Source organism: Rhipicephalus sanguineus, chromosome 5 (genome assembly GCF_013339695.2).
Source record: "Rhipicephalus sanguineus isolate Rsan-2018 chromosome 5, BIME_Rsan_1.4, whole genome shotgun sequence".
NCBI classification, from domain to species: Eukaryota; Metazoa; Arthropoda; class Arachnida; order Ixodida; family Ixodidae; genus Rhipicephalus; species Rhipicephalus sanguineus.
The window spans coordinates 78,605,396-78,618,411 of NC_051180.1; the positions used below are offsets into that span (position 1 = coordinate 78,605,396).

Here is a 13,016-nt window from a genome sequence, read left to right on the forward strand (position 1 = left end):
TCAGCGGGAGTATAAACGTGAGCCGACATAAGAGTAATAGTAATGCTGAAGTTGTGTAGATAGAACAATAGGTCGGCAAAAAAGTGTGGAGCTCACTCAGACTCACTCAACAAATATATTTTGCACTTAGGGCTCACTCGGACTCAGACTCACCAAAATTTTCTTCTACCGGACTCACTCGGACTCAGATTCACTAAGATTTTTCTTAACCGGACTCACTCAGACTCAAGCTCATCAAAATATTACTCACGCGGACTCACTCAGACTCAGACTCACGGCTCGATCTGAGTCTGAGTGAGTCTGAGTGAGTCGACTCATGAGTGAGTTTGCCGACCTATGGTGCCATGTGTGATGTGCAGTTCACCTTTTATTCTGCTGTAGTATAACCTGGTACGATTAATTAGCATTGCAGAGCCACTTCTGAAATGCTCTTGTTACTTGGGTGATGTCAAAAATGTAGCATGCTTTGGTTTAATGTTTTTGAGTGTGCATTAAAATTAATTATGGACCATGTTGTAGGGCTGTTGCATAATCAGCTCTTCAAGGATCTGAAGAATAGCACTCGCACTTGTTATATTCAAAGCCTTAGTGGCAAAGAACTTGCCATGATATAACTGAGTGATATCACTTATCAGGAAAAAAAGTGGTCAGAAACTATTTTTAGGAAAACAGTGAACGTGTAGTATACAGTAGACTCTCAGTAAATGGAAATTTTTGAAACAGAACTGCTGCTTAAAACAAGTGCTTCCTGAAAAGATTGGTTTTGTACTTTTATTCTGCACGCCTGTTCATCTCTCAGTCAACGGAACTCTTATCAAACGAAACATATTTTTGTGGTCCCTTCAGGTTCCATTTACCGAGTTTGCTGCAGTTACGAAAATACTAGTGCTCAGAATCTTTAGCTTGCCACTACTAGGGCAGCTTTCATATGTTGTGCTTTAGGATAAAGATGTGCCTGGTCCTCTGTAGTTAAACTGTGCAAGTTATCAAAGCATCGCAGCTTACACATCGATTGTCTGTGTGCACGCTTCTTCACTTAACAGCACCCGGAGATGAGCATCTGAAGCCATACCCAATTGTGCGATGTAACTCGGACAGCCAACGACCAAGGAGTTTGGACAGCGATGCCGCAGAGCCTCCAAAGGTGGACAAAGGTGAGCCAGGCAGCCGTGCGTTGTGCACCATCTGTGCACCCTCTCATTTCTTACACTACAAACATCTTAACGTTGCACGAACAAATATGCGATTAACACATCTTGAAGTGAATTACTACTGCACGGCCCCTAAGCCACCCAGAGGTCAAAACGTAGTTGGGGTGTTGCAGTTGTGCGCGAGTCTTCAACGAACATGTAGCCGTGAGAATTTTTCGAAATGGTGCCGTAATAGCAGAGGTACACATGTTTAATTATCCAAAAGCGGCCCTCGTTCACTTCGCTTTTTTGTTTCGCTATGCTTTGTTCATCGGCTCGTCTCTCCTCCTGGTCGAGTGCTTCACCTCACAGGGCAAGGAGGATGAGCGGCAAATGCGCGTACCTGCGAGCAGACAAACAGGTTCTTTTTGTGGATAACATGGTCAGACGCGAATGGTGTTGTCACAGCCAACACTGGGGATACCAAAAGGCCTGGAGAGGACAAGGTATTGTTTCTTAAAATTTGTGGCACGCCCGTGGCTTGTAGCGCTGTGGCATTTGGCATTGTTGATCGTGATGGCATTCTGAACTCGCGTTCATTTACTTGAAATGTTAAAAATTATCGGAGGTGGTTTAGGGGCCCTTTAAGCTAGAAAGGGGACTTTTCTGTTCTAGAGTTGTAGTAAACGAACTGACAGTCTGAGGTGTCACCAATTTCTGTGAGAAAGCAGCAGCTACACTGAACTACTCAGCATTGGGGTGCGGATGATGGGTAACATGTGTACATAACAAATATTAAGTTATTCTAACTGGGCCATGCTTAGCATGCAATTGTTGCAGTTCAGAGATCCCTCTGCTTTGCTGTAGCCACTATAGAGTGAACACCACAAACACTAATGTGATTTAAGACTTTCAAGCGGTTCCAACCAAGAAATGGTTTATTTCCCGACGTTTCGGAATCAGCTCCATTCCTTCTTCAGGGGTCGTGACAGCGGAAGCGTCGAAGTGCAACTTTTAACTTCTCTCACGAACCAGCTGGGGAGAAGAAGTGAAGGCGCGTCTTCTGTGGTGGTGAGAGTGTTGAGGGGGTTGTGGTTCTGTGGGAGTGATGGGCTGGGGGCGGCCGGGGACTGTTTAGTTCACTCGTGACTTTGTTTGCATTGATTTTCTTGCTGTCGTTAGTATATATTCACATTCTGTCCATGAATGTGGTTAGTTTACATTCACATTCAGTCTGTGAATGTGGTTAGTGTACATTCACAGACTAACCACGGCAAGAAAACCAATGCATACAAAGCCGCGAGTGAACTAAACCATCCCCAGCCGCCCCCAGCCCATCGATCTCACGCAACCGCACCAACCACAACCCCCTCAACACTCTCACCACCAGAGAAGACGTGCCTTCCCTTCTTCTCCCTAGCTGGTTTGTGAGAGAAGTTAAAAGTTGCACCTCGACGCCTCCACTGTCACACCCCCTGAAGAAGGAATCGAGTTGATTCTGAAACGTCGGGAAATAAACCCATTTCTTGGTTGAAGCCCTTTGAAAGTCTTAATTAATTAACCCAACCAGACAGGCAAGTCTGTCAAAATGTTTAGCTTTAAAACTAATGTGATCTGTGTAACGCATTATTTCCTTCCAAGATGTTCAAACTGGCTCTTCACGCAACTATGCCAATGTTTGAAATATACTGACAGCAGATGCCAGATAAATGCACTTTCGATTTTGACATTCTCCATTTCAAGCAGTGTCTGTTTGAGTTTATTGACTGCCTGCATCTTCTGTGTTTTTGCCTCTCTTTTTAAGCAACATTAAAGTGACTTTCTTCTGTTCTGTGTGGCAATACTTCCACTGTGTTCACGCATGTTTGCATGACGATTTGTTCCACTGATGTGTGAATCTTCCACTAACCCGCATGCTCTTCGCTTGTGCTGCTGCTATGGCTGCTGCATTGGCTTTGCCATTTCTGCATCACGTGTTACAGTCATTGACTTCATTTCTGCCCCCAAACATCGAACACATTCTTTTTATTTGCATGAAGGAAAACTAGTATGTTTATAATTCTTCACCATTTTTCAAGCAGCATTTTGAGTAGTGCTTTCTTAGGCTGATTCTTCTATAGAGGATAGAGGAGAGCTTGCTATTTAATTTTGAATGCTATGATTTCTCTCTGAACACAAAAAGCTCTTTTTCTTATTATTCTGTAATTTCAGAAGTTTTATTTACTCCTGGCTTGTGCACACGTTTCCTAGTTTACAGCATCTGAAATGCGTAGGTAACTTATGCCACATTGTGAAAAAGAAAAGCTAACTGAATGCTGCAAGCTTGCGTACCATTTTAAACCAAATTGCCTTTTCGTCTTTCCTATGCGCTTATAGTTTATGCTTATAGGAGAGTCTTGGACTTCTTGCTGTCTCACACCAATGTTAGTCCCACTTATCACACCAAACTTGCACAGTAGTACTTCCAAGCACTGCCCACCACAAGTCATTATGTATAAAAGGTGAGCCCCTTTGTAAGAGGCACTGATGTAACAGACATATGGGTACCTGCCCCTGTGGTCTAGTGGTTATGGTGACTTAACTGCTGAACCGCAGGTCGTGGGATCGAATCTCGGTCGCAGCGGCCACATTTTCAATGGAGACGAAAATGCTAAAGGACAGTGTACTTAGATTTACTAAAGGTTCACGTTAAAGAACCCCTGGTGCTCGAAATTTCCGGACATTTTAATTTTCATTGCACCATTGGCTGTTAGCTGCAGTTGCATCCATTGTGGAAACAGAGGGAAACAACAGACATGTGCACTCACCGTTTGCTATAACTTAAGCAAGCACAGAGTGGGTCATTCAGCTATAAAACCAAGAGAAGTCTTTGGAATAGGAACTCGTTGCATACAAGCACTTCAATCCATATATGCAACACTACCGCTTGCACTGTGTTTCGTTAACAACAAATTTACCTGTTAAACATGAGCAAGGCAGTCAACTGCATTTTGGTGCCAACTTCCAAGAAAGTAAGGCATTAGCCATGTAGTGTGAGAGTGTTGTACTGAATAAAACATGGATTGGGCAGTCTCTGTGTAGCAATCCACCAAGCAAACCACATAGTATTCAAACAAACTGCATATAATAAACATATTGCAGAAGGCTGTAGCCTTCTTTAATGCTTCTTTTAGTTGCAATGTACCTACATTGAAATAGGAGTTGATCAGAAAATGAGAACATGGAACCCCACAAAGCACAGCAGGCAAGCTAGCTGTGCTTTGAGGATGTAGCCTCTGTTCACGAGGGAGCCAAGATGTGTCACACATTCCTATGGAATCAACTGTTTCTGTTAAATCTGTTTATACTATAGTCATTTCTCTAGTACTGATGATGATGATGATGTCAGTGTACACAGCTTACAGAGCAAGCTTGCTGTCATACATTTCTTTAGAGATATAAATCTCATAATGGCAAACTTCAATTTAATGAAATCTACAGTGTAACTGTGTACGTAATATTCATTTCCTAATGTTAATAGTATCTCTATTGAAGACCATGCTTTGTGTGTGTGCGTGGATGTTCATATGTGTGTGTGTTTCTGGGATGGGGGGGGGGGGGTCACTTTTTTAGCAAAATTATTGCACATTCAATATGTACACCTTGATCCTCAATGACAAATGAAGATCGGTAAACATCCACGAAGAGAGAATCGGTCTTTTACAGGCAACCATTCGAGGGGAAACAGTGCTAGTAGGCGACAGAAAACACTGCCGTGATATCGTATTTTTGTTACATAAAAGTCAACTGTACCCCTCAATTCATGTCGTGACCAACGCTATGCTGTGCTGCAAAACATCTTCATTTTCGGTTGCAGAGATCAACCGACTAATGATTACAGTTTCGCTGCTATGCCTCAGTGAATGAGCGTAGGAAATGGCATTAAAAAAATGTGCACTGTAGAGTGAATGAAACAGAATGCATCAGCTTACTATCACCTTTCTTTATCGTACGGTGCTACCACTTTAAATGCGAAGATTCACTCCCCCTTCATGCTTTCCCTCAATCCTATGGCATGAAATAGAATCTAGTCACACTCAGACTTCGTAGAGAACATCAAGGCGATGGCAACGGCATGTTTGCGCTTGCAGTGTCTCTATATAATTGCTACTAAAATAAAAATATAAAGTCCATCAACCTTGTGACTGAAGTTGACTCTGGACTATCTGGTGCACCAGCTCCTATTGTACATCTCTAAAGCCACAAGACTTCAGTGAGTTAGTGAGTGTTAAGGATTGTTAACTTCAGTTTCCAGTCATTTGAGTTGCACAACTTCTAGTAAGTTGTGGTGTACAAACAATTTGGTCAGCAGTACATTGAAATTATGAACGCAGAGTGCATAAATGGCTTGGGAGAAAATCCATCACTGTGCCATGGATCACGGATATGATCACACAGAGTGTAGATTGTGGCTATTGCTTATTATAATACTTCTCAGGATTGATTGCGGTCGATTACGCCTCAGGGACTTGTTTGAGTTGCCATATATACTTACGTGATTGACCCTCATAGGATGCCCTGCAATGGGAATGCGTTGTAGAGAAGCACTTCGTTTCCAAGGGTACAAGTGCGATCGTACATATGGTCATCTGTCGAGCCAAGAATAACCGGGAGCGTGTGGTGTATGGTCCAGTTAATGCTACTTCCAATCAAGAAAAAATGTATATAAGTCATCTGTACCTTGCAAGAAGCAAGGTCAATTGATGAAGGGAATAACTTCACACTATAACTGGAACAGTGGAAATCATCACACGTTGCTAATGTGTTGGCTCGAGGCTGTTTCCTTTCAGGCACTTCCAAGACATTCAGTTTCTTGGTGCCTGGTGCAGCAGCACTTATCTTTTTTTCTTGAACTGCTGCAACAAGTGCGTGCCAGCGATTCACGGCTTGATGCCCAGCAGAGCACCACAGACACCACTGCTGTACTCCAGATAAATCATCCTGAAATTTCCTTACTGCCCCCTTTTTCTTGCCCCAGCTCTCTGCTACGTTGATTCTCATTTCTTCATTTGCATGTCTTTTCTTGTTACTTTCTCTTCTTGTTTTACTTGGTGCCTTCGTCCTTTTTGTTTCTTTTCCCCTCTTTTTCCTTGCTCATTGCATGTGTATGCTGCTTTGATATTGCACGCATTCTTTGTTTGGAATGGCCGGCCTTCAGGCTTTTGTGCGCACAGCCACTCTCACTGCTTTTCTTCCGTTCTTCTTTCATATCCATTGCTTAATGCCAGAGAGTTCTGCGGAGTCCCGCAAGATCGTGGAAGGGTTATGAAAGGGATATCTGAGAAAGAAAACTTCGTAGCTGCTGAAAAATTTGTCCTGGTCCGGGGATCGAACCAACGCCTTTCCAGGGTGATCGCTCTACCAGTTGAGCTAACCGGGAAGTTAGCAATTGGCAGCGCGAGGGCGAATTAATCGACAACTCTAAGCACATGAACACAGAATACTGCAAATGAGTTCTGAGGAATCCCACAAGGCTGCGGGAGGGTTCGTTTCCGCCACCTTGTGGGATTCCGCAGAACTTATTTGCAATATTCTGTGTCTATGTGCTTCAAGTTGTTGATTGATTCGCCCTCATGCTGCCAATTGCTAGCTTCCCGGTTAGCTCAATTGGCAGAGTGACTGCCCAGGAAAGGCGTTGGTCCTGGGTTCGATACTCAAACCAGGATGAATTGTTCGGCAACTAAGAAGCTTTCTTTCTGAGAAATTCGTACGCACTTCCTTGTGGCTTCGTGCTGCAAATGGGTGGTTGTCAATTATCCCTTTCATGATCCATTGCTTACAGTGTTTTCTGTCTTCGTCGTTCTCTTTTTGTTCTGGTCACTATGTTGACTGCCTGTCAGACTTGACTGCCCTTTTTCTTTTTGGTCTCGAGGTTAGAGTGCCTCTTCTGCAACGACGACACACTAGTGCATGACCGGGGCTGCTTTCTTTCCTCTTCTGTTGGTCACTGCTTCGTTTCTGGATACTTGGTGAGAGGTGTGTGGTGTTCTTCTGGTTTGACCAAGACCGTGCAGCTTTTTTTTTCTGTTGTTGGTTCCATGCTTTAGATGGCTTACACAGGCACCGTCATTCTGTCCCAGGGCAATTGAGCTCCTATCTGAGGATTTGCAGTGTTGCTGACCTCCCTAAGGTCTTTGGTAAGTGATCACCCTGTGTCTGTCTTTGCTGCATGGTTTGCTTGGCACTCTTTAAACATTCCACTTTATGTGGAGTTGGTTGCCTGTACACCTGTTTCTCAGATCTTTTTTTTTTATTTCATCAAGCTAAAGGTGCCAGATTTTGTTCCTTTGACGCAGCAGCAACTATAACGGGCAGCAGTTGGAGACATGCAGAATTTTCTACACTGACACTTAAAGTGGTAATGATAAAATAGGCAGTCTTTGGGTACTGGAACACAGGTCCAATCCACAGAAGGATAAAGATGGGTTTGAACTTAATTGGCAGTCCTTCAAAAGTCATTGTTATTCCTGAAACGGAAAGCTTATGATCACTATACTATTATGCCAGTACTCATCAAATGGGCAGGCATTTGGAGGATAACGAAGGAACTTGTGAGGCTGCAAAAAAATACCGCAATTACCGGCAAAAAAAAAAGTTATTGGCGTAATTTAAGAAAGCAGAAGATGGCAAGGTGAGCTTGAGAAGAAAGTGGGGTTGGGCAAGTTATGAAGACCATAAAATAGTTAACTGATGGGCTATTAGAGCAACAAAATGGGAATTATGATACAGGAAAACTAGCTAAGGGCTGCGGAGGTAAATAGAGATATGACGTTACGTACAGCGATGCAGGACTTGGATGATTGGAAACTTTTTGACGTGCAGTGGTCTGCTGATGGCAGTTTATGCTGACGTGCAGTGGTCTGCGTGAATTGGGCTGCTGATTACGATAGCAAAAAGTGCATTGCACAACTTTACATTTTTTTGCATCTGACTACTTAATGCACGCATTAGAGTAGTGGTGTTTGAGTACTGCATGCTTCAGTTGTCGCATGAAAGCTTTTTCTAATTGTCATAGTTTACATACGTTTTCTTGCTCTATGCCGTCTCTCATTGTCCATACATGCACAGTTTATATGAAGGTCTGGAAAAAAAATTCTTGTCTCAACTCATTCTAGGTTCATCTGGGAGCCTGTTTAGTACGGCAGTGATCAGTGGTTCTTCCAGCGCTCCAGACTTGAAAAATCTTTTTCCCACTGCTGTTGCTGGTGAGGACACTGTCACATAACCATCAAGTGTGAGGGTACAAGCACGGGGAAGTTTGGTTGTGTTTCCGAGCTTGTTTGGTCTCGCGGTACTTTTAATTGTGGTCAACTCTGGTATTGGATGTAAATGTTAGCCTTGCTTTGGTTTTTTCTTTTTTTTCTTTTTTTAGCAGTGTGTGTGCAGCAAAAGAAATGTGTGCTACATGAACTGCCACTCTGTCTTAATAGGTCAACTTTATCTGATAAGCATTGTTGTAGTTGCATGGTAAAAAAAAAGTGTAACAGCAGGAGGTCCCAGGGCTTAAGAGAGTTGGCAGCACTTTGCAGCTAATTACAACTTTCAGTAGCAAAGCACTATGTATTATTTTGTCTTGAGAACTATTGATTAGTTGTAACATATGTCATCATTGGTTCAGAAGTCTCAGAAAACCCTTAGCGCAGCCTGTGTGGCCATTGAGATTAGTTGCCTGAGCAGCAATCCGAATGCAAGCCACCAGTAAGTAGTAATGGTTACAGTAGGTTTGTTATGCAGAAATAAGAGCACATGCATCTTTACAAAGGGTAGAATAGGCAAATGAATTGTGATATTTCAGCGATAACGACGTGGTGAAACTGTAGGATTGGGGATGAGGAAGGGAGAGATTACTCATATTGCTTTGTGCGTTGGAATGTCAAAAGGGCTGCAGAACTGCCGGTACCTAGCCAAACTACTTCTGAAAGTTCTTCATTAACCATTTTATGCTTTGGCACACGCGCTCGGTCTTGCTGAAAACGCTATGCGAACATTTGCTTATTGCTCTGAGCAGCAGCAATAAGCTAACACATTTGTGCAGTGTCGTGTGCACTCTTATGGGTGTATTTATCAATTTACAAACTGATCCCCCGAAAACTGCATGTTTGCAGTTTGCACGTGCCATGGAATTGCCTAGTAGTCGAAGATGTCATTGTCCCTTGCTTCTGTTGAAAGCTAAATTGCTCAAGTATGCAGCATTGAGGGTACCAGTGAAAATTACTTATGTGTAGATTTCAAAGACATTGCTGAAAAAAAATCAAACTTTTGTTGTCAGATTATGTTACCAGCACAGATGTATATGTTAATTGTTAGCAAGCCCAAGGCCTTGCATTTTAAGTGTAGAATAGCCTGAGCAGAACAGCAAGTGTAGAACAGCTTGAGAGCTGTACAAAGGATGGGAAAAGATGCAGGCAAGCAAGTGTTACATTTTGCAATAATTTAACTTAATGTTCAAGGCTATTTAGTCGTTGCAGCACAGATATTAACGTTTGCAGCAAAGTGCATCTAAAACAAAATAAGAGGAAAGAGCTTAGCAGCAACAACTTGTTTCAGAGGCATAGGCCACAACATCCTTACATGTTCAAATCTTTTGCAGTACACTTTTTAAAAGTAAGCCCTTAAACAAGCACGAGTGGTAATGTGGTATGGTTGCGCGCATATCGCAGATGGCATAGTTAGCGTACCATCGATCCGGCCCTTGGAAACACTGCACAACGCGCTGTCCCTGCATCAGTTGGACCAGTTTCTGGGCAAGGTGACTAGTGCAACGTACAGGCTGCTCCTGAGCTCTGTTCCCAAGGTTCCTGGATCCACGTATAGCAACAGCCAGTTCTCGGCCCTTCCTGTTGCGTCACCTTCCAGCAGTAAGCAAGTCTCTTGCTTTCTTTAAAGGGGCCATGACACCCAATTTTCGGTCATAATCTGTGTAATGTGGGTTCACAAACAAGCTGGCGAAATTTTAGTGCATTTGCTCAAGCACTTAGTTTATAATTGAATATTTTTATAAATACGCGAGCAGCCTGAGAGTTGGGCAACACTGGCGCACTCGCGAGCCGTGACGTAACAAACTGCTTGCTTTGCAACCATCTGCATTCTGGCAAACCATTTTGTTCCGTGGTCAGCTGCACATGCAATCGAGCTATTTCAGCTTTCTTCAGTAGTACGTTCCGTAGCTCTGAGCTCGTCGATTGGTCCCCCGCACTATGAAACTGCACCCTGGCCCTGCGGTGGTGCAGTTTTGACCATGCAATTGTTGTGCATATAACGTGTTTGTTTACCTTATCAGCTTGGCAGTGAAATTCGGCTTTGCAGCGGCTAAAGCTTTGGTAGAAGACGACGGCTTCACTTCATGCAGTACATGACATCACACATGCCATGGCGAAATGGCGGTCGCCAGCAGTGGGTGGGGTTTATACCTAGCAACTTCTAGGGCTCATGTTGCACTGAAATCATCTTTTACAGTCCATTTTTCATTTATGTACAGGCACACTAGACCCTCTACTTCTATTTTTTTCTGGAAACTGCAAATCGTTGGGTGACCGTCTTAGGGCCCCTTTAATTCTTTTTCTGTTAAAAGTTTGACTGTAAGATGGTAACTTGATAAAGGTGTTAAGTAGTATACCCTTCTCCGAGTTATGCACAAAAGATATAGGCATACATTATGTAAATCAATGTAACGTTGTGTCACAGTTGTTTTGTCTCAGTATACAGTAGAACCCCGCTGATACGTTTTTGAAGGGACCGTAGGAAATAAACGTAAGAGACGGGAAACGTAACAGCCGAAAAACAGGAAAAACGGCAAAATATTTAGTGGTACAGAATTTTATTTCAATTCTTACGAGCAGCACGAAAATTGGCGCGCTCAGCCGCGATCTAGTCGATGGATAGAAACGCGGAGCTTAGGACGGCCTTATCCACAGAAATGTAATCAACGTATGTGATTTTTTTAACACCAACAGCTGTAGGCATGAAAGAACTAAGCACACGCAATCACGACCGGCGCGGCGAGTCCGACCGCGAACCGCACGCACGACCATGCGAGCTCCAACCAGCTCGAACTCCTCCCGTTCTCCGACAAATAACGATGATGATGAGTCTACGCCAACGCGATGGCAGAAGTGAATGCCAATCTCGAAGGCCTTGCTTTCGCAAGCAATTACGTCATACACGCCATGTTTGTGCAATGCAAATCTCAGAGGCTATGCGTTTGTCAATAGTAAATGCCAATCTCGAAGGCCTTGCTTTCGCGAGCAGTTACGTCATAGACGCCATCTTTGCAATTTGAATCTCGAAGGCCATGCTTTTGTTTGCATCAATTGAAAGATTCTGTTGCTTGCGCCTCTCAAGCGGCTAATATTACGGTCAAACGAGGCCAAGCTGCGTGAAAATGCGCCATGGCCGCTCTCTTTGGTAGTCACTCGGTCGGCTCCGGGCGCACTTCGCGACGTATCATACGGGAACGGTCCGACAGTTATGACGTAACAGCGGGGTTCCCAATACATTGTATCCTATGGGAGCTATGCCGAGACCGGCGGAAAACGACGTAACAGCCGGGAAAACGTAACAGGCGGGAACGTAACAGCGGGGTTCTACTGTAGTAACATAGTTATTATCATATGTTTATTACACAAGTGATGACACATACTAATCGAGCTTATTTACCACAAAACGGGTTGGAGAGCACATTTCTTTGACCACTGACTACAGCGAGCTTGTGACCGAAACATACTATACATACTTTACATAATGGAGATGCAGAGATGACAAATAAAGTACAATTCAATGTAACCTTACATATTCACAGGCTGTTAGTGGTGTGTGTGATGTAGTCCATAGAAAGTGTCGCAGATCAAAAATGGCTGCCCAGCAAAATGCACTTAGTGAGACTTCTATTACAACCGCACATCTTGCACAGATTCCGCAGCGTTACCTGGCGAGTATGAAGTATGCAAAGAGGGATGCATACAATATGCTCAGAGGCTCTTTACTTGCACCGATAATGCAGGACATTTTCACATTCCATGCCACTGCACTTTTCTATTTTGTTACCAGCCTTTATCCTTCCATAGGCCATAATTGGTAGTGAAGTTTGAATCCGGAAGTGTTCGAGCTGCTATATGAAAGCAAGTTTCAGGGGATTCTGGGGTGTTTCCAGGTATGATATGGAGTGGGCCACCTTCGTTTGTGTCTAGCAGCGGACCATCGACACCGACGTCGTCGACCCTGGACATCTGGACGAAGCTGCGCCAGATGAACGAGAACGAGTCCAGCGCCGCCGAGTCGTCGGGCACGACTAGCAGAAATAGCTACAGCACGCCACCTTCACCGCACGACCCACGATACTACAATAACAGTCTCTGAATGCCTCCTCCCCCCTTTCTCTCACCATACAGTGGTTGACATGGCCCTGTAAATAATCAAGAAGAAGAAAAAAAATGTCCTATTTTTTGTAAGTGCAGGATTGATATAATGTGTACCATGAGTTGCTTCGAGCAATCTTCGAGTGCTTCCTCGGCCCACTGGAAGCACCCTTCTCCTCATTTGATTGTTTCGTTCAGTTTGTTGAATAAATAGTTGTACAGAAGCAGCATCTGCCTTCATTCTTTCCATGTAACCTGTGTGAACATTCACCAGAATCTAACACAGTGTTTTATCAAACATGCCCTGTCACAGTACCATTATATCTTCATAGGGGTACATGTGTTAGCTTCCTGCTTGATTTCCTTCCTCGCTGTTATCCTGTGAAGGTACCTTGGCTGTGACCTATCGCCGGCTGAAAATTATCACAGCACATCCCGTGCAGCAGGTGCCGTAGCCATTTTGTATCAAATGACTTCTATCAAATCGGCCCAC

At 43.7% G+C, this 13,016-nt stretch overlaps 1 protein-coding gene across 1 annotated transcript in view; it reads left to right on the forward strand.

Moving 5' to 3' along the window:
* LOC119393820 (inositol hexakisphosphate and diphosphoinositol-pentakisphosphate kinase 2-like) overlaps positions 1-12,751 on the forward strand; it is a gene marked incomplete in the record, with an annotated part of 70,396 nt that extends 57,645 nt beyond the window's left edge. Inside the window, 5 exon segments of the mRNA XM_049416380.1 lie at positions 1,044-1,154; positions 7,217-7,306; positions 8,285-8,374; positions 9,830-10,027; positions 12,298-12,751. Of these exon segments, the coding sequence (XP_049272337.1) occupies positions 1,044-1,154; positions 7,217-7,306; positions 8,285-8,374; positions 9,830-10,027; positions 12,298-12,524 (716 nt within the window).
* Between the last annotated feature and the right edge of the window lie 265 nt (positions 12,752-13,016).